The following is a 22,561-nucleotide window of genomic DNA, read 5'->3' as shown; positions in this document are numbered from 1 at the left end:
TGGGTTGTCGATATTGTTGACATCGATATTATTGCTCCGATATTTTTGTACCTCGATTTTTTGTCTTTTGTCAGACATTCCCAGAGGACAGACATTCAAAAAGTGTTGAAATCGTAAAATTGTTTTGTGATGTTGGGGCTCGGTCTGGGTTAAAGGAGTGCATCCATTCAAGAATGAATGCAGGACAGAAAGTAACAGATGACATTACAAATGTGATTGACATCACACCACCACTGGCATTGATGAAGATATCACTGATGCTGATGAAGGACACTGCAACTCAGAGTAACCTTGGATAAACATTTGGTTGTATCCAGCAGGATTGATATAGGTTTAGCATGTTCACTTAGGGGTCGATTCCGAATCGGGAAACGAATCCATACGACGATTCGTATTCGTAGCCGTTTCTGTATGAATTGTAGTAATCCGTCTGAATCGCGTAGTACGATCCGTAGGCTCGAAATACGTACGAATCGTTGCGAACTGTACGAAAGTCAAGGGTGAGTCTGTACGACATAGACCCCCACAGTAAACCGTACGAATCGTAAACATGCCGTATGACCCGCCAAGTACGATCAGGACCATGGAATGGAGATGCAATTCATACGGATACGTTGAGTATGAGCAATTCGTTCAGAGATCTACACTATTGCATAAGGACCGTACCCCTAAATTCGAGGGGAGTATGCAGGGGGTGTATGCACGACCTGGGGGGTACGGACCGTACCGCTACGCACTGTACACCTACATTCATGGGGGGTACGCACGGGGACATACTGTAATCCAGGGGTGTACGCACCGTACCCCGATGCACCGTACCCCTGCAATGATGGGGTGTACGCACCATACACGGGGGGTCCATTCCGTACGCATTTCAGGACAAAATCTGGTTTTCCGGACGTTTTAAACTCCTGTAACAAAAGCGTCGTACGGAGTGCTGTCGACACAATTCGTACTTGCTGGGTCAGAAAAAGCTGCTTCGAACAGTACGGACGTCCTGTACTGCTTGTTCCGAATACGATTCATACGGATCATTGAGTTGTACGGTCTTTGGTACGAATCGTACGGAGAACTGCATTGGGTACACATCGTACTACATCGTACGTACAGGTACGGTTCTCCGTACGATTCGTACGGGAAAAAGGCTCCGTACAACGATTCGGATGGGATTTTACCGAATCGGAGTCAGCCCCTTAATATACCTATAGTTGTATTGAGTAATTAGGTAATTTCCATAGACAATTAACGTTTAGAATTATGAGGGTTGATGGTGATATAGCAAGAATGCAAATTCATAGACAAATGCAATTTCCTGGAGCTCATGTGAAACATAACTCCAATAATCATTGAAACAACACACTGATTAATTTGTCTTGGTTTTATATAAAACCAAGTGTGCCACACTATATAAAATACAATTATGATCTAAAAAGAAATAAGTTAGTTATAATAAAAGAACAGATCAAATTTACATTTATTGCAAAATATAAGTATATCAAAAGGGAGCCACATAAGAAAATACAATATTCCCACATAGCCATCAAAGAGAAAAAAACCAAGCAAAATCCTCTCCATAAATACACAGTGAGGCCCGCATTATCTTTCAAACTACTCCTTCTAAGGGCCCATGACCAGCTCAAAAATTTCATATAGCTATAACTACAGGTTCCCTTATGTCTGTCTTTAAGATATGTAATGCCGTTTGGGATGATCTTGTACCAATGTTGCGGCAGTTTGGCTTAATCCATTTATTACAGGGCACACAAACAAAACATGGAGTATGGACTCATCCTGGGATGTACACACATTGCATTTTGTATCGCCATCTCCCCATTTTGCCATAAAGGTTTTCAAGGAGAGGGTACCCACTCTAAATTGGTGATACAGTTTCCTGTCACCAGGTCTCATGATGACATCCCAATAGGCCTCCAACCTACATTCATACTTTCGATCTAAAAAGAGGCCTGTCAGGGATGCACTATCCACCAGTGACAGACACTTAAGACAAATCATGTCCCAATGAAGTGATTTAAAATGATTTTTAGACGGGAACTGATTCCCTTCTGGGTCTCCCACAAGTGCCAAACCCCATGTTGACCAGCGTGCCCTTAATTTTGTTCAACCAAGTAATTTTTGAAGACATATCAGCTTCTCTGGTATGCTTAAATTGCTATGCAAGGGGTCTAAACCCTGCTGCCTCCCCAATAGAAGTACAACCCAGAACTAAAAGTAGGGGTTTGAGGGGGAGACGGTTGGGGAAGGCCAGTCAGAGATCTCAGAAACTTATTTTGGGCCAGGACTAAGGGGTCTAGGTTATCGAAGCCCCACAGTTCTGCAGCATAAATTATGGAGGCCCTGATTTTCCCATTGTAAATGGCAAGTCCTGGACCTACCGGTTTAGTATAGGACAGCGGGTACTCTTTTTAGAGGGCCCCTGCTAATTGATTGTGCCTGAGGGATAATAAATCTATCTGAGGCTTCCAATTTATCCTCTTGTCCATCGTTACGCCCAAGTACGTAAAGGTGTCAGTTTGCTCCAATAGTGCATTTTTCATTAAAACTCTGCCTTTCACTTTTTTGTATTTATGCAGCACCATGAACTTAGTCTTATCTACATTGACTATAAGCTCATGGTCATTACAAAATAAAGTGACTCTATCGAGGGCTCATTGCAGACCTGATTGAGTTTGGATAAAATTAAGGTGTCGTCTGCAAAATTTAAAAGTGGAACCCTCACGCCAGCAAGAGTAGGAGCATCAGTTAGGAATTCAGAGTAATACGAGATAACATTCTTTATAAACAAAGAAAAGAGGGTAGGGGCAAAAACACAGCCCTGCCGTACCCCCTTGGTCACAGGAAACTGATCTGTTATCTCACTCTGTTGACCCCACCGAACCCGACCATAATTAGACTCATGAAGTTCAATGATGAAATTTAAAATTGCAGGGGGCATCCCTACTTCCTTAAGTGAATCCCACAACTTAAAGCGGGCACCAGATCAAATGCTGACCTCAGATCTATAAATGCAGCGTAGAGTCCCGCCTTTTAAAACCACAATATTCCAATAAACCATCATGAATCTAAAAACGTGGTCGATAGTGCTGACATGAGGGGGGGAAGCCCGATTGGAAAGTGGATAGAATTTCTAGGGCATCTATCCAAGTATTTACCCTACTCAGCACAAGTCTGGCCACAATCTTTTGCATGGTGTCTATGGGACTTATGGTCCTATAGTTATTTGGGCTGGCACAATCCCTTTTTTTGTAAATAGGGATAATCTCTGCCCCACACCAGGATTCTGGCAGAGGAGCACCTCTTGCTAGTCCATTGACCACATGGTGTATATAATTGAGCCAGTTTTTCTTATCAAATTTAAAAAATATCCGCTGGGATACAGTCCGGGCCGGGGGCCCTACCTGCGGCCACGCAATCCAGTGCTCTCTCAATTTCCCCTATGTCAAAAGTGAAGACGGTGTGACACATTAGGTAAGGGTAATGGCTTGGACTACTATTCATTGAGGCAAACTGGGTAGGATAGTGCATGACCCATACTTCAGGAGAGATATTATTAGTTGGTAAGGTCCCTGTATCACCACTGCCCCATTTCACTCTTTGCAAGAACCGCACCCAATTTTTCCCATTACTTGCATTTAGTAAATCCTGCATCTTTTCTCATCAAAAATCTTCTTTGCCCTTTGCTGGGTTTCCTTATATGCAACCCTAACTTCCCTAACTTCTTGCGGCAAACCTAATCTAATAGCTTGTGAGAGATGATTAAAAGCAGCCCTGCATGCCTCATCATACCATTTTGCAGATTTCTGTAAGACGCGCTTTAGGCTCCTTTTATTTTTTGTAAAAGAAAGTGTTCAGCTTTATGAATAGCTCCTAGTGAACCTTTGTAAGGGCAGGAAGAGAAGCCTCATGCAAATCAAGCTGTGAGAGAGCTAATAGGGTATCTTCAAGAGTTACCTTTATCAGGTCCATAGTACCCTCATCCTCTGAAACCAGTGCCCACTTTAATCTGCAGAAATCATTGGACATAGTCACTTCAGCTGTGGCTATTTCAGTATCTGGCCTTGTCGTAGATTGACCAGTAGTTTTAAGAATTAAAATTAAGGGGTCATGGTAACTTTCTGGTCTACTCTGGACCATCATATCCTCTAGCCTTACCCACAGTTCCAAGTTGATAAGAAAGTAGTCAATTCTGCTACTTCTCTTGCCATTATTAAAAGTATGAGTACCCTCACAGTTTGATTTCGACCTTCCATTTACAGCCCTCAGGTCTAATTCCAGAGATAGACTTTTTAACTGGAGTACTGCCTCTGATCATTTGTTAATCGGGGTGAGCTCCAGCAATGGTATACCCCAGGTGCATCCTCATCTTTGGACAGGCTTCCATCTTCTATGTCCAGGGGCTCAAATGTACAGTTAAAATCACCCGCTACTACTAGGTGGTTTGCCCCTTCAGTGGTTTAATAAATAAAATCAGGTTTAGAGTTGGTAGGAGAGGCTTTCCCTCCCACTAACCCTCTTGCATAAACATTGGTAAATTTGAGATCTAGCCCATGTTCAAAATGAATTTTGTTAACCAGGATGTCAGGATCATCTATTCTATTAATAGCTCTTCCACCTGGTAATATGCTTGCTGTCTAACCCAGATGAGCAAACCCCCAGATGGTCTCCCTTTATGACTGGGGATAGCCGATTTACCAAAAGCCAAATACCCAGGGCGAAAGATCGTATTCAATGACCAGGTCTCCTGGAACATAATAATGTCTTGTTTCTCTATAAAGCAGACCACTCACTAGAGACAGTTTTTGTTTGAAGACCAGCAATGTTCCATGATATTATTTTTAATAGGGGTGGAGCAATGCTAACCCCGCTATCTGAAAAAGACCTAATCACACTGCTCTAAGGGGAAGGTGGTGAAGCTCAGTGAGAACTCATATCATTCACAGGGGAGGGGACAGGTCAAACAGCAGTATTCTCTAACAGGGGCAAGTTTGTTATTGGTAGTTAATCACAGGCATCTAAACCAGAAAGAGGAGCAAATCTATTAACTAAATTTAAGTCAGCTGGTCTGTATAGGATTCTTTGGGGTGGCCTGGGTGGTTCATTGCATGTGGTGTAGCCCAACCCATCATGTGAGTGTGGCAGGGTCTATGAAAATACCCTATGGGCAAAAGAGAGATATTTCTTGTTACATGCTCTAAATTAGTGCTACCTAGGTGGTCCAAAAGAAATGTTACAACAATCTCATTTTTAAAGTTGGCAACTATGCAGTCCCCTCTCCCGTCCTTTGTAGTGTAACCTATCCATGATGATCGTCTGGCCATAATCATCTGGTTACAGATATCACAGTTCCATACCCTAGCCTCCTTCAGTTGTGTTGTAAGCCAATGCATGGTTTTAGCCATCAACTGATTGGTGGTTTCTATCTGACCGTCCTGTAATACTGGGACATTCCTCAGAACCACCACTGAAGGGGCTGAGGCTGGGGGAAGGTGTAAGACTCTAGAGCCCTCTAGCGCTCGACTATTGTCTAGTCCCTCGTGCTTCTGAGGGTACTCTCGGCCGTGTGGCCCTGGTATAGAGCTAGCCCGATTTACTCTTGCACGAGTAAATGGCTGTTGTACAATTTCACCAACTAGCCCTGCATAAGGTCTACTTTCCTCCCCTCTCGGAGCACCCTGGTTAGCTAGTCCAAGACCACTAAACACATTCCCTATTTCACCCACTCCACTTCCCACATTCGTTACCCCAGCTTCTTGGTTAAAAGACACAGTACCATTGTCCCCCGACGGTGATGACATTAACCTAGTTCCCTGCAGATTAAACGATTTGGGATTGGTTACTACCGCATTCCTCAGCTCTGAAGATGTAGATAATCGGTTGGCTTGGGTCAATAAACCCTCTATAGTGCTGTGATTTGTCATGACCTTCTGTTCAACGTTATTTAGTCTCTCCTCAATCTTAGTCAATCTGTGGATAATAGGAGTTAAGGAAGTTACAATTAAATCCCCCAATTATTCCACATAGCCTCATTTGCTTCAACAGAGGAGCTACTCGTAATCCCTGAGGTCAGGATTCCAGACATACTGAGGGCTGAATCCCCGTCGCTACCGTTGATGAAGTATTTCTTCCACAGTTAGTGTTTGTCCTTTGGGTCTTCACCGGTTTCTGTCTCTGAGGCCCCCCTCCCCGCTTTTTTTTAAGCGGTGGATCTGGGATTGGAACAGGAGCTTTGTTTTTACATTTGGGTGCTGACCTTGTAGTAATACGTGGAGGTGGTCTGCTTTGGGTGGGTCCTGCATCCGTCTGGACCGACTAAACATGATGGGATATATTATCAGTGACTGGCAGTGCAGTGGTTTCCAATGGTCCATTAAGTATCTGACCAGCATCAATTGCCTTATCCGGGGAGTCAGCGTCTTCAATCAAAGAACGATCAGGAGTACGTGCAGATGCTATAATGCCCAAAGATGATTGTTTAGACAATTGAGGATCAAGAGATAGATGGCGCTCGGTCAGTGCTATCTCATGGGCAGGGACCGAGCTGGCTCTAATTATAAACCGGTCCAAAGTCCCCACCACACTTCCTGAGGGCGACCCAAATGTCCCCTTACCCTCTCGCAAGTTCATCCTCAGGTGAGGGTTTAGATGGAATAGGGAGTAGAATTAAAGCAAGAACACAGCAGACTTCCTCTATGTACTTCACTAATTAACACCAGTATGCCAACGAGGAATAACCTTGAGAGATGAGCAGTCTCAGAGGGTGGGCCCGGCCCGGTCTCATCTGGTCTCTAACGGGCTCAAATGGGCCGCCCTTGGCCCGGGCTTCGCCTGGCCCATGCTCGTCCCGCAAAGCAGGAGGGGCAATCTGTAAAATAGGCTGTGGCAGGCTCAAGTGCGGGCAATCAGCAGCAGGCCCCCTGGGACTTGCAGTCTTTCTGTGTCTCACAGCAACCGCCTTTGAACACGAAGCGGCTCCCGCGAAGCGAGAGCCGCGAGCTGTAAAATAGGCGGTGGCAGGCTCAGGCGCAGGAAATCAGCAGCAGGCCCCCTGGGACTTGCAGTCCTTCTGTGTCTCACATCAACCTCCTCTGAACACAAAGCGGCTCCCTAGTCGTTAGGAGCCCGGAAAGCATCCACAATATGAGCAACCACATGAATAGTGCGTCTGATAAATTGCAAAAGGCTACGGACTTGCTTGTGAGTAAATAGTTGCACAGATGTAAAATCAGCAAGGTTCAAATTGAATTAGGCATGAATTATTGGGAAGTTTTTATGACAAGTGGACAACAGTTAAAAACAAAATAGAGGTTTGAGTGAGAAAACTAGGATGGTGATCACTCATGCTCGGAAGTCTCACATGCAGTTCTACACCCTGAGGCAGTTCATGCAGCAGTAATGGGGAAAAGTAAAAAATATCATGACCTTCTATATCAACCGACTCGTATCCTGCCGACCAAGGTCAAGCCTCCTACGGCAGTCACGGCCGGATATGGGCCAATTTCACCAATATGCAATAATTGCTCAATCTGACCACCTGTGTCCGACCCTGGTCCTTTCCCTTCCACCGTCCTATCCAGAACCGCCTACGGGTAAAGGACGCCTGTCACCACCGGGACTCCTAGCTCATGTCATAATGGATAGTTTTCGGCAGTCTTGAAAACTCTTAAGATACCCACTCGACAACTCGAATGAATCCTGCACCACTCCTCCTACTCCTACTCAGAGAAATCCCACCCAGCTTATAGGTGGCAATGTAATAATCAGATGTCAAGCAAAGTCTGACTGCTTTGGTCGTCAGATTTTTCTTGAAATCTGACTCTTACGTTGACAGCTTTGGTAGTAAGGATATGTGTGCTGCCAGTTCTTGTGGAAAGCTATTTTCAAAGGATCAAAACTTTGTTGCCTGCTCCTGAGAAAAGTATTGTAAGCTATTGTTCCCTTCCAATCCTTTTCTCATAAGCTGGGCAATGTTTCAGATAAGATTACTTTTGTCTATGGTAAATATATTTTTGCTGGCCCTTATGATTAAGGTCCTCCTCTTGCTCAAATTGCATTATCTCCTTCTCAGCTGCCAAACTTTATTTTATGTGGACCAGAATGTTTCTCACTTCCCCTAGATTGTATAGCTCATGTAGATCATAGCTGGAAGAGCCTTGTTCGCTTCAGCATTCACCTTGATTCCTCTTTCACCTCTGGTTCTCCGATGCTGCAGCTTCAGTCTTATGACTTCCCTTCTCAAAACAATGCAGTTACATCCTGTGAAGCCCCAGGGGTCCGTGACACATTCCCAGGGGGTCCTCAGGCAGCAGTTTTAAAAGCACTGCCAAGTTCCTTGTAGAATTAGCAGTTTTCGTGCAACAATAAGTGTCAAGATAACACCAGTGATTAATGTACCGGCTGAAGAGAGTTGAGTTTTGTCCAGTGGTAGGTTAGACTTATCTAATGTAGCACAAAGGGTTAAAATGCCTGCTGCAAAGAACGCGTACCATGCATTTTAAATACCAGTATTTTATGTGCATAGGTCAGTGGGCTACGGCTTTGTCACAGATATTCTTGTGTTATTCTGCAGCTCATAGGAAACAATCATAATCTAGCACAGTGACCTATAAACTGTCAAAGAGCTGCTTATACACTGCTTGGTACAATTTAGTAACTTATGTTTTTTCCCAGTCTTTCATTATCCTGACGCTGCTAAAGGTGTTTATTTGGGTGGAAATGTATTTTGTATTGTTAAAGTCAAAGCTAACCACTGTGTTCTGTTCTGAATCATGCGTTTGTGCTTTTCCAGACCAAGCACTCTTTAAAAAAGCCTACCAGTATGAATGACATGGGAATCCTACAACTTGTAGTCCCCTTTGCCTTATGTAACATTTTTTTACACTGATTTACACGTATGATTCATTGTCTCTATATGTGTGTGATGTAAAGTGCTCTGACATTCTACAATGGTATAAGAGATGCTATAAAACAAATGAAATACATGTGACGGATGTGCTATGGAGAAATGAGAGGCACTGTTGAAGGGTGATAATAAGGGATTCATTGAAGAACCCCAACAAAGATTGTTGTATCCTGGTGCATAGTAAGGTCGTCATTTACTATTCTTTAAAAGCTAATACATTTCAATATATAATGATAAATGTGTTGTAGAATGCACCATTGTATCCCAAATTGTTTTGAGGGGAGAGCCTCCCAAAGTCCCCTTTGTAGTGGTCAGGCTCACTCACTGCACTTGGTGTGCAATGTATGGGGCCTGGTCTGAAAACATTTGCCAGGGCTGCTTTGAGTTTCCACTCTGGCCCTGGCAGGAGTAGGAGCCTTGTACAGGGAAATAAAACTAACTATTTAAAAGTTAATAACGGAGATGCAGCACCAACCTTCCCATAATATTTTTCAGTTTTTTTGCAAACTCGTTAATATAAAATACTAACATCCTTAGTAATTTGAGAGTTTGTTTTGTGTGCACCTGTGTGTTTATTTTTTTAGAATTACTCTTTTAATGTTTGAAATTTAAATCATACAAATTGCTGGGGGTTCCCAGCTTCCTGTGGTGAGTCAATGGGGGTCCTCAGGAGTCAAAAGTTTGGGAATCACTGCTGTGAAGTTTCTAATCATTGTCAAATCTCCACTCTTCCTGTAACTGTTAAGCTTGAAAAGAAATTCCTGGTCAGATGGCAATGCAGTTATCCAATGAAAATTGAGAGTGACAGAAATTGTTTAAATTCTGAATTCATAGCTCAAGGTATATATCAGTGTCTTGCAAAGAATAATTGCAAATACCCTTACGTATGGGGACAATTACGTATTTCTTTCTTCAAAAGGTGTTATTAATATGAGAGGAAGATAATCAGTGCCAACATAGTACATGAGGTGTATGTATCCTGTCATAGAAAAAATGTACATACTTATACATCCAAGGGATGTCCATTCAGTTTCTAATGTCACATGAAACAAAACATTTTTTGCTGGAACCAAGATTTAAACAAGAGAAGCCAAGGTCAGCATAAGGGAGACTGAAGTTACCTATGCGATACTTAGCCCAATAAACATCACTCACAGAGCTATATGCCGTATCTGAACTTGTTTGTTTATGATCACGAGGTAAATGCCACCTCACAGCAAATGTAAAAACTGTGTTGTAGAAGAGGAACAATTATGAATCCCACATTCAGTCCAAGACTGTAATTATACTTTTTTTTATATATATGTTAAAGGATTGCTGGCAAAATTAAAGCTCTACTTCCTAAGACACCCTCGTCCTCCCATCGAAGACAGAAAACAGTATGATCTGGAGTTTGCGAACTCCACCTCTTTCCATGGCTTGCACAACCTGGTTGGCAGACGGAGCAGGATACGGAAGGTGCTGTGGACGTCCGTGGTCTTGGGCTCGGTCATTATCGTATGCTGGCAGATCTGCACGCGCATCATAAACTACTTCAGCTGGCCAACCACAACTTCCGTTACAGTTCAGTATGTGGAAAACATTGAGTTCCCGGCTGTGACCTTTTGCAATCTAAACAGGTAACCAGATTATGTTTCCAGGTTAACAATGCCATCCATAATTTTCTTACACTAATTTCAAGAACAAAGCTAAATATGTTATTGCTAATTGTTATAATAATGTGGCATTTGTATACCGCACAATCATTACAGCGCTTTTGTTAATCTGAGTTATAACTTTCCAAATGTTTTAAACTCGACGTCGACTGTAATTGATCCGCACGTTAATTGCAAGACGAGTCTGGGGTTATTTATATAAACAATCTGCAAAGCAGCATAATGGACTTGTGTTCATGCTTAAAAAACACGCGGAAGCCCATTGTGCGCCATTTGCATCCACTAATTCAATATTTTCAAGATTCAGTGCATGAGCTCTGGGCAGCGGAACTCGATAAAACAGACGAGCAACCATCATTCGTCGCCTCTGTGCTGAGCAGTCTTCAGCTTCTGCACAAACTCATGGTTGACAGCTCAGTGTCCCACGTGCATTGCATTGAACCGCCCCTCATAGACCAAGCTACTTTCGCACCTCAACAGCATGCACTAGTGTCATTTTAAGAATTTTAGGGGCCCTGGGAAAAAAATGTTTTGGGGAACTCTGTTATGGACACATTTGACTGTTGTTACCCATTTTTTGCTAATTCAAGCCTCTATTTTGCCTAACAATATTGAATTAGATGTAAAAGATTAAAATAGAAAAATACACAGGGCTCGATTACGATATCAGACAACGTTGTGGTCTCGAGACCATCTGACCCCCTACACTGCACTTACAATGTGACCGCACATGGTGCAGTCGCATACTCCCATTTCTCTATGGGAGCTTGTGCTACGACCTTTTGAAGTTGGGGGCCCGTGGATAGTGCCATTTTCCCCAGGCCTTACAATGACTTTGTCTCGTGTAATAGCAAAGTCCTGCATCCGGTTCACAGAACAGGAATGGAGGGATTTTGTTGTTGTAAATGAAGTCACTTACACTCATTTTCAAAACAACACATGTTTGGTGACATTTTATTGTCAAGAAAACGGTTTCACAGGGGTGGTTTGTAGGCGTTCTAGGATGCAGTGGTGTGGTAAGGTCAGATGTTACCCTGTGCGGGAAATTTCTTGTCACCCCCGGCTTGACAAAATGGCAAAAATATGTGTTTAAAACACATATCTTTGCCATTTTGTGACCCCTCCTCAGTAGTGACACACGGGGCGGCCCGCACCCACTGCACCCTCTTCCTACGCCACTGCTAGGCTGGACACCTGCAAACGCTGGTGAATGAGCATTAAACCATTGCATAATGGTGGATATTTACATCATTAGGTTCCCATTTTGAAAATCAATGGGCATTTGATTCTATCATATGCTGGAGTAAATCCAATTTTCATATTGGAAAGGGGAGGGGACACCACCAAACTGGTGTGGTAATAATGGAAGTTGTTTCTTTAAAAAGTGAATCATTTCCCCCACTAGAGCCCAATAATTACACACTTATGTGTTAGATTTACGGATTTGAAAACGTAGACTTGCTAAATTTTCGTATGGGTGATGCTTTGGCTTTTCCATGTTTGTGGGAAGCTGAGGAATGATTAGTAAATGTCAAGAAGATCAGATATTTGCTTCAAACGTAGGAGTAATCATATGGGAGGACATTTCTGACTTTTCACTAGTTCCTTTGTGAATTTCCACTCTAGAGAAAAATTTGAACATATGTATGTTTATCTCATGCCGGGCCAGAAAAGCAGGATCACCTACATTAGGGCTGTGAAAAGTGACAAAGTAAACAAAAGTAGTTTGTGAGTTTTATTAAGGGTGGATGTTTCAAGTACTCTACCCAAGAAATAGGAGGAATATACAAAACATAAAAAAAGTTTAGCAAATAACCACAAGCTATGAGTTTTAACTAGCAATTTTAAATGTACTTGCCACCATTTTGGAGACCTCCAGATTACAAATAATGGAATTGACATTAATGGGCTGCTCAGTTTTAAATTCACAAAGCGTGTGAATTCAGGGGTGAAGGAAAGGCAACTTTTTCATTGGAGAATAGAAGGATACACATAGAAATAAAATTGTCATACTTCAGGTTTCTTTGGAAATACAAAGACGTTTTGGTAGGTGTTTACACAATCGGAAAGTTGTCCAGCAGACTATAAGGGGAAAATGAATGAACTTGTGTATATATTCAAGGGACTATACATCAGCCATCCATAACGTCTTTCAGTGAAGAAGGCTGTATTTATCTGACCAAAAGCTAGAAGCCCAAAGGGAACCTGTGGTGCACTAATGCTTCCCACCGCTGCCTAAGTAAGCCTGCGGAATTAAGCATAGAGGAAGATCCATCAAAGTCTAAGAAACTCACATTTGGAATTTAAAAAACCCTAAGAGGTCAAATGGGAAAGACCTGAAGAACTCCCTGTTTAAGAAATTAAGGACACTTTTGTCACATCACTGCATGAATGGAACTTCTCCTTTTCCTTTGTGAGGCACCAGGCCCTTCTAAATATTAGGTTCTTCTAACCTGTAATTGGACTATACTGACGTTACGATTCTACTCACTAACACCTAGTAATCTGATGTTTCAATAAGATAACATGTTAAAGCTATATAAAATTAATTCAAGAAATATTTAGAAAACTGGTGAAACTTTGTCACATAACTTGACATAATTTATGAATTTGTAAGTTGTTTTTTAGGTGTAGCTGGAAAGCGCAGCTGTTGCCAGACATAATGTTATCAACCGTAAAAAGAGCTTTCAGGGGCACTACAAGGGGGCCTTTGGCTTCACCAACATGTTGGTTACCAGGAGTACATGTTTTGACTGGGCAGAAGTTGTTTGCTGTCGAAAAAAAGTGCTTCCCCTCCACACTGCTGGGAATATTTTGTTTATCCGGCATCTTGAGCCACCAGCAGTATGGCTGCCTTGAGCTTGAGCTTCAGAGGCACAACCATGACATTGTAATTCTGCTAAAGCGCCTAAGAAAACTAGATAATATGTTGTGTTTACTTTTCTCTGGCAGTAGCACAGATGGAATTGGTCAGGAGGAATGTCATGAGGAATGTACTGCAATTGCTGTGCTGTCCCCTTGCATCATTAATTGTTGTCTGTAGAGTGCAGTTGTGTGTTTGAGAGCAGAATGGAATGCCAAGAGCTACAGCAGGGGTATCCAACCTTTTCTGTAATAAGAGCAACTTACATTCAATGAAAATCATACTGAGCTACTAACATTACTAGTATGGGAACAGAGACTACGTCAGAAAAGATTACATTAGTGGCCACCCTAGGCAAGATCACCAGCAGTGATTACTTTAGTGTAACCAGACAAGGTTGAAAACAGTAATGGGAAAAATAGCACTATCCATCTGCAATGTATACATAATTAGTACACGACAGTCATAGCTGCAATGCCCCCAGCGCAAGAGGATTAATTGAAGTAATGTCTCCCAATCACCTCAGGATGTATTACTCAAATAGCGGTAAATATTTTTTAGAAATGCAGCCATTTGTCGCCAGCTAAGTTTATGAGTTTTGAATATACATTTTGGTCTCAAATACATGCTTTTAAATTATTGGCTGCATATATTAATTCACACTTTCAAAAGCTTTGACTTTAGTAGTAAGGGTTGCACACAGGAGAGCTATTTACAAGTGGCTGGAGAGCTGCAGTTGTTCACGAGCTACTCATTGGAGAAGTCTGAGCTACCCTAATCGACACAGAGTTTTAGGTTTGGCTTAACAGTGCAGCTTTCACCTGACCTTATGATCAAGAAAAAACAGCTTTCAGAGTACCACTGAAAAAAGGAGCTTAGGCTCCATTCACACATTGAGAAGAAAGAAAGGAAGGGGTCCTCAGACTTAGAACAAAGCAATCTACAAATTCATTTCATTACATTCAATTAGTTCAGAAAACAAAGTTATTGGATGCAAAGAGAGTTTAATTCAACATTGCATATACATCCTATTCAAATAGGTCGGTGGTTCATATTATAATCAACACATTTCATTAACATATGTGTACCCACATTCACAACGGGGGGGGTGAAGTGAGGGAAGTGTCGGGGATAGGATAGATGTGGTCTGAGTCATTCAGTGACAAATCTTATTCATAATCCAAAAAACAACTACAAGTGGTCCTTTAAAGTAAAGGCCACACCATGAGGCTCATAAAGAGTCCAAAATATAACTCGCAAAATTGGCCTAACTCCGTTAAGGCGATAAATGTCTGGATTGGGACCGGAGTTGGTCGATGGATGTGTAGTCGTCTACGTTTCGACCCAATAAGACTGTAGGAATCTTTTCCTTACGAGCGGGTCTTCATCAGGACATTCACACATTGGGCCCCCAGAGAAAATGATTTGTTTGTCCGTATTTGGAAGCCTTCACTAAAAGTCTGCTTGTATTGTACTTTTTAGCTTGTGGCAAATCTTATATTCGATACAGCAAGATTGAGCTGGTTTTGGTGGCAAGCCAACAATCTTGGCTATAGGCTTGGTCTGATTATTATGAAAGTTACGACAAAGGGACTAGATTTTATGTATGTATTGTAAAAAACATATTAAAGTCAATAGACATTTAAGTGTGGATTGGTATTACTCTATATTTAAGGCTAGTGACATGTATTTTATCACATGTAATCTCACATGTTGCCTTATGAGATTTTGGTGTTTTGCCACCCACTGCGACAAACCCTTTGGGTTCACTGGGAAATGGCATGCCATATTTCATAGGTTTAATCTATTAAATATGAAACATTGTGACAAAGCCAGTAGAAATAACCTTCCTATTTTGAAGAGCTTTTAAGGGTGGATGGTTTTACACTGTGCTAAAACCTATAGACAGGTATTTTAGTAAATGGAATTTCACACATTACCATGGTAGGCAAGGGATATGGTGTTGTTGATCCACCCATACAAACTGTAAGGCTAGAATGTGAGCAGCATAATAATCCTTGTTAGGGTCTCTTAGGAGAGATAGTATTTTGCTTTGCCAACTGTAATTTTCTTGAGATTTGTACTTTTATGATTGCATCCTGGATGGAAAGCATACTCTCTGTGCAGTATGTGCACCTTCCTACACAAAATAAATCCTTTCGTGCTTTTTCCTCTTTCTAAATGTGCTGCGGAGTGCAGCACACGTAGAAGAAGGAAAAAAAATATATATATATATTTCTCCTCGATACACCTAAGAAGGTGTAAGATTTTGGTGCATTACCAGATGTACAAGTCCTTATAAATTGTGGTATGCATCAAAAACATGGGCCCTGTGTGGAACACCCGCCACAACAACACATTGGAACTCCTCCCTTGTATAGAGTAAGACAATACAGCGATTTGCTCTGTGTTGCCTTACTCCAGAATGTTGTAGCCAGTCACAGATATGCAAAGTGGCTTTGAGTGCTTACATAAATTTGACTTAGAGGCTTGCTCAAGCATGCACAACTTTGCATGGTGCAAACATGACACACACCTCTCATAAATATGTCCCCATGCATAGAGAAGATTTGCACCATGGAGATCCTTCTTGAGTCCTGTTAGAAGAGAGAGTATTTTGGTTTGCCCACTGTAATTATATACACACATTTGCAATTTCATCACTGTAAACCTGATGGTTGGTGTGTGGCAAAGCTTGTGCTGAGGACTGTAGGCCTGAATTGGTTATGGTAACAAGCCACTGATAGCTGCTATAAGCATAATTGGTGTGTAGGGAAATGTTATGTAAGATGTCATAAGGATGGCCTGTTTAATGTAAAACGGTATTACAAAAGTAGTAAGCCTGGCCTATTTACTGTGAAAGCATATGATAAATAGGCAGTGGAATGTTATCATATTTTGTTACAGCCCGAAGTAAGGTATTTGGTTACATGTAGTTTTAAAGAATACTATGGTTTTTGTTACCCATCGTGACAAACTCTTTGAGTATTTTCATTGTGACGATTCTTGTTAAGCTCTATTGAGAGGGGTTGTAGATTGTTTTACCAACTGTAATTTTGCACATATTTGTAATTTTGTAAATGTATCCCTGATGGTTGCCAATTTATGCACATTCCTGTATGCCTATGTTGTATAGAGTGCCAGGCCATTGATAAATACTGGAGGCCTTGTCTTTTCCCTTGGGAAAAGTAGTGTCAGATTTGGTGTGATCTTCTTTATAATGGAAAGTTTTTATAACCCAAGTATGCCTTATTTAATGTATTGTAAAAAGCATGTGGTAAAGCCAATAAGGTTTTAAGGGTGGATTGTTATTAAACTGTGCTAAAGCCTTTCGGCAGGTATTTTGCTATATGGAATTCAGCAAATTGCTGTAGTAGGCAAGGTTGCTGGTTTTGGTTTCTCACCCGTACAACCATGAGGATAGACGTTTCCAATATGGTAATCCTTAAGGTGCTCTATTAGTAGGGATTTTATATTGTTTGGCAATTGTATAATGTACATAGTTGTTATTTCATTACCATAGACCTGATGTTTGCCGTGTGGAAAGGTATATGACCAACAAAGTAGGTCTGTGCTGGTTATTGTGAAAAGCCAAAGACAAATGTAATGGGCCTGATTGTTTATGTAGAAAAGTTACGATAAAGTAAAAAGGCCTGAAACATTGATTGTGAGAAGCATATGTTAATGTCAGTAGGCATTTAAGGACAGATTAATATAACTGGTATTAAAGCCTACATGTAGGCATTATGCAACACAGAATTTCACAGATGAATACATGAATGAATGAATGAACAAATGCAGGCATGCATGGATGAATGAATACACAATATATTGAATCAATGAATGATTGAATAAATGAATGAATCTGCAAAGCATTTGGCTATTCCAAACAGAGTAACCCCACACTGAATCTAATCTAGCTCACAGTTGCAATGCCACCTTTGGCCAGACCAAACAGGTAGGTTTGAGAGCCTTCCTAAAAGGGATTTCTTCTGAGATGCTCCTTCAAGCAAGAGGCAGGACATTTAATTCTCTGCAAACCAACACAGAAAAGGAACGTGCACCGCATCGAGCACGCTGAAGGTGTGTCACTTTAACTTGAAGTGCAGCCAAAGACTTAAGTGGGTGGGAGTGCTGGTAATGATCAATCCTATTGATCAAGTATTAAGGATCACGTTTATAAAAGGCCTGATGCACAGAAAATAGAGCATTAAAATGATCCTTTTCCTAATAGGAAGCCAGTGTATTTTGTAAAGATGTCTAAGAACCGAATCCCATTGGCAAATGCCCAATCAGGTGTACTGCACCATTTTGTATTGCTTGCAATCATGTGACCATTTTATCCTGGATCGCAACATAGAGTATATTCCTTTAGTCCCGCCTAGCAATAATGAATGCAAATGCAAGCATATTATGGGTGAATAAATGAAGAAGAGCTAAAAATCTTCTGATTAAAAACAATGCACCACAGCAAACCCCAGCTACTGAGAGGTCACGGGGGGCGAGTTATAGTTAGCAGAACTAACTATAACGGACAAATTTCTCTGGTTTTGTACGAGTGAAACGTCCAACTAACTCTAACGTCCCTGTAACCTGTGGGTTTTTTCAGTGAATTTCTAAGGTTTTTTAAGTGCTAATTTCTAACTATGACATCCCTGAAACCTATGGTTTTTTCAGTGAATTTCTAAGGTTCTTAAATACTCATGTCTAACTATAATGTCCCTGAAACCTATGGTTTTTTCAATGAATTTCTAAGTTTTTTTTTTTTAAGAACATTTTTTTTTATTGTTTTCTTGAGAGAGATTGCAAATAAACCACAGTACTCTGAACACCGGAGGGGCTGTGACCATAAAATCAAAATGCACAGTATATCAATCAATTGAGCATATTTCCTACAACTCTCCTATCCCCCTCTCCCGTATTAACTACCCCCTCCCGGATCCCACCCTACTCCCTTGCACGATGTCCTCACAGGTCCAAGAAATAAAATATCTATGAAACAGGCAATACATACTCTTCCCTCACCCAGGTTCTTAAAGCATCTGTTCTGTATCCACATCACGCTGTGCTGGCGGTTCCAGCCACAATCCCCTGTACTCTGCCCATCTCTTCCATTTATAGTGTTTTCTGGGGCAACCTCGGGCCTCAAACACTGGACGCTCCAGCCCCATACAGTAATCTAATCCTTTTTTCCACACTCCCACCGGGGGGGCCCTTGTATCCTTCCAGGGGTGGGCCACATCCCTCTTGGCCACGGTAAGGCCAAGGAGCAGTAAATGCCGTTTATAAATGTTGTGTCCCACTTGTTCCATTACATGGAGAAGGCCCAGCTGCGGTGTTCGGGGGAGCTCCCAGCCCAATACTTCTGCCAAACAGCCCCAAACACCTGTCCAGAATCTCTCCAGTGCTCCACAGGACCACACCGTATGTAGGAAAGTGCCCACCTCCTGACCATATCTCAAACATTCAGGGGACGCAATCAAGCCCGCTCGCCACAGCCTCTCTTTAGTATAGTATGCTCTTTGAAGATATTTAAATTGGATGAATTGTAATCGTACGGCGACAGCCACACCTTCTAGGGGCATCAAGGGCTTCCCTCCAATCCTCTTCTTCCAACACACCCACATCTCCCTCCCATATGGCCCGCAGTTTATCAAGAGAGGAGGAGCAGTGTGTAACCAAGGATTGGTAGATGCAGGATATTTTCTTATCCTCTAATTCACCCATGAATACCTTAGCTTCCAGAGGGTTGAATTCGGGTAAGGAGTCTAGTGTCTCCAGGGCAGGAGAGATGGTATGTCGGAACTGCAAGTATTTAAAGAACTGGGTCTGGGGCATACTATACTCGTCTCTCAGCTCTTGGAATGATTTTAAGGTTGTGCCTCTCATAACGTGGCCGAGCGCCGAGATCCCTATTGCGTCCCAGCCGCAGGACCCCTGCAAAGACGCCATAGCCGGGAAACGACTGTTCCGCCACAATGGGGTCTCCACTGTCAGTCTGTTCCACCATCCCATGCGGTGAAACGCCTGCCTCCAGATCTGGAAGACCACCTGCGTGACCACATGGAGCCTCTTCCTCTTCCCAGCCGAGTACAATACGGTACGCACTCACGCTGTGGAGAAGAGTCTTGCCGGTGGCAGAGGCGGGCTCTATCTGCTTAGCGCTGTGCTCTATGCTGTCACACTGCTTGCGCTGTTGTAATAGCGTGTTGTTTTTAATTTAGCGAGTGAAGGCTAATTTTAAACATTCCTTTGTGTGTCACAATTCTGTAACTTCTGTAATTGCACCTCACCTCTAGGCTGATTTCAGAGCTTGGGTGACCACGCATTCCGCCCACTCCCGCCCCGGTCCGCCGCGTCCATTCATGGGCGTTTGAAGCGGAGGGTGAGGAGGAGCCTAGCACTTCCGGGCTCAGGGCTGACAGGTAAGCGCTCTAGCGGCCCCTACACTCTCTATAAATGTGTTTAGGTCAGCGACCGCGCAGCGGACACGTGCAGCGGGCGCGCCGTAAGTGTGCCGAAGTCGAGCCAAAGTCTAGCCCGTCTGCGCCCGTCCGCGACCGGACGGGGCTATAAACTCTTTACGGTATGATAGACAGAAACTGCTGGATCTCTGTCCTACTGCTACCCTTCCATGTAAACACTCTATGGAGGCGCTATCGCTACACAGCTGCGCAATTTGTTCCTTTAGTCCTGGGAACTCCCCTAACATACCCTGCATGAAAGGGCAGTTAAAAGCGGCACTGATAAACTGCAGATCTCTTAGGAAACATTGCACTCAAATGTATCACCTGCTTGAGGATGAGGCTTTAAACATCTTGTTTCTTACTGAGGAGAACATTCTGACCCTGATATAATAGAGGCCATGCCACCTGGCTATTCCCTCTCCAGACTGGACAGGAAAGACGGCAGAGGTGGGGGAATTGCTATTGCAACCAAAGCGCCGCTGGAATGTTCCTTCTCTCCTCTGACGATATATCACAGTGAAGCCGGCTCCTTTACCATCATAATAGGGCCACAACACTCCCTCTCGGGTATCCTTGTATATCGCCCCCCTGGCAGTTTATTCGATTTCACGACTAGCCTGATAGAGGCCACAGCTCATCTAGCATTAAGGAAAACCAGACTACTAGTGCTTGGAGACATGAATGTCCACTTTGATGATCCCCTTGACAAAGATGCCTCGGACATCAGGTCGGAACTTCACTCCCAGCAGCTAGAGCTTAAGAATCATGACCCCTCACACCAACTCGGACACTTGCTGGACCCTATATTTGGGAACTGGACCGGTGTGCTATCTTTCCCTCCACAACCGGTACCCTGGTCTGATCACTTTTTAATTCCGCTGCAAATATGGGTATCTGAGATCGAGCTTAAAAAAGATAATGAACAACGCTACAGTTGCAGGAAATGGAAACACTTTTCCATTGACACCTTTATTAAAACACTTGAAAATGCAGGACCTCCAGGCGGGTCAGATTGTGAAACTGCCTACAATCAATTACAGAATAGTATTATAACTGCCCTTGATAGCACTGCCCCTATCCGCACTCTAGTAAACACCAAGAGAGCAAGGAAAGCTACCCCATGGTTTACCCACGAACTCCAGACAGCTAAGTCTGCATGTAAAAAACTTGAACGGGAATGGCGAACCAACTTTTGCCCGAAAATTAAAACTTTATATAAAAAAGCGCAAAAGGATTACAATAAAAAGATTCGAATCACCAAAGCATCACATTATAAAAATCGTATTGTGGAAGCAGAAAACTCTTCAAAAGAGCTTTTCAAGATTTTCAAAGAAATCTCAGTAATAACCACTGATAACACATCCCATAGTGATTCGGTGGATACCTGCAACAAAATCGCCAAATATTTTGCCGGTAAGATTACTGACATTTATGCAAACTTCTCGGGCAATGTGACATCTGATCATGGCTTTGTGGAAAGGGAAGATGTCGCTCCGACAGACTCTTGCCTACTAAATTTTACTGTCCCCCCTCCAGAAATACTTACGAAAATCTGCCAAAGTATTAAATCAGGCTCCCCTCGGGATCCTGCTCCACCCAAAGTATTAGGAGCTAGTCTACCTGTTTTGGAGCCTTACTTTAGACACGTGCTCCAAGTCTCCTTTGACTCAGCCTGTCTTCCTGAAGATTGGAAGAAAGCAATTGTACTTCCTATAAAAAAAAAACAATGTTAGCCAGGACACCCTAGAAAACCTGCGACCCATCTCTTTGCTGCCCTACCTAGCTAAAGTGGCGGAGAAAATAGCCAATAATCAACTCATGGCCCATCTTGAATCCCACAATGCTCTACACAGCTCACAATCTGGTTTTAGGTTGAGATACTCTACAGAGACAGCTCTCTTGAGAGCGACCGAAACTCTACGGGAAGGAGCAGATGAGGGTCAGACCATGGCACTTATTATGCTGGACCTCAGTACAGCGTTTGACACTGTAGCACACTCCATTCTGCTACAGTGTCTAAACACAGCAGGGGTCACCAAGGCGGCACTGGGTTGGCTGAAAGCCTTTCTCACTGATCGCTGCTTTCAGGTACAGAGAGGCAATCACCTCTCTGACACCATAGCCTTAGAACAGGGGGTGCCTCAGGGCTCTGCCCTGAGTCCCACCTTGTTCAACCTCTATATGGCCCCTCTGGCAGAGGTGGTCCAATCGTACGGCGTAGAGCTAGTCTCTTACGCCGACGATACCCAACTGCTGATCTCCTTGTCCCAAGCTCCCACCTTAGCTGCTGACAACTTTAAAACCTGTATGAAGGATCTTGCAAGTTGGATGACCCATCAGTGCCTCAAACTAAACGGCTCCAAAACTGAGGTGTTAGTAATAGGAGGTAAGGACACCAGCTGGACCAAAGACTGGTGGCCATCCTGTCTTGGGCCCCTACCTACTCCGTGCAGGGAAGCAAAGAACTTGGGTATTTGGGTGGATCCCAAGCTCTCTTTCGACAACCACGTACATAAAGTTGTTGGGAAATGCTTTGGGGTTATGAAAACCCTCAACCGCACTCTGGACCTCCTCCCTTTGGAGGCCAGACGTACCATGACCCAAGCCTTAGTAACCTCACATATGGACTACGGCAATGTGCTTCTCCTAGGTACATCCG

General features: G+C 42.9%; 1 protein-coding gene across 1 annotated transcript in view; it reads left to right on the top strand.

The window, feature by feature from the left end:
• Window positions 1–22,561, top strand: part of ASIC5 (acid sensing ion channel subunit family member 5) — a 468,169-nt gene that overhangs the window by 13,532 nt on the left and 432,076 nt on the right. Inside the window, exon 2 of the mRNA XM_086963310.1 lies at window positions 10,230–10,536. Within this exon, the coding sequence (XP_086819436.1) occupies window positions 10,230–10,536 (307 nt within the window). The remainder of the gene's footprint in view (window positions 1–10,229; window positions 10,537–22,561) is intronic.

This window comes from Lissotriton vulgaris, chromosome 3_1 (genome assembly GCF_964263255.1).
Source record: "Lissotriton vulgaris chromosome 3_1, aLisVul1.2, whole genome shotgun sequence".
Taxonomy (NCBI): domain Eukaryota; kingdom Metazoa; phylum Chordata; class Amphibia; order Caudata; family Salamandridae; genus Lissotriton; species Lissotriton vulgaris.
This window is presented reverse-complemented; position numbering and strand designations above follow the sequence as displayed.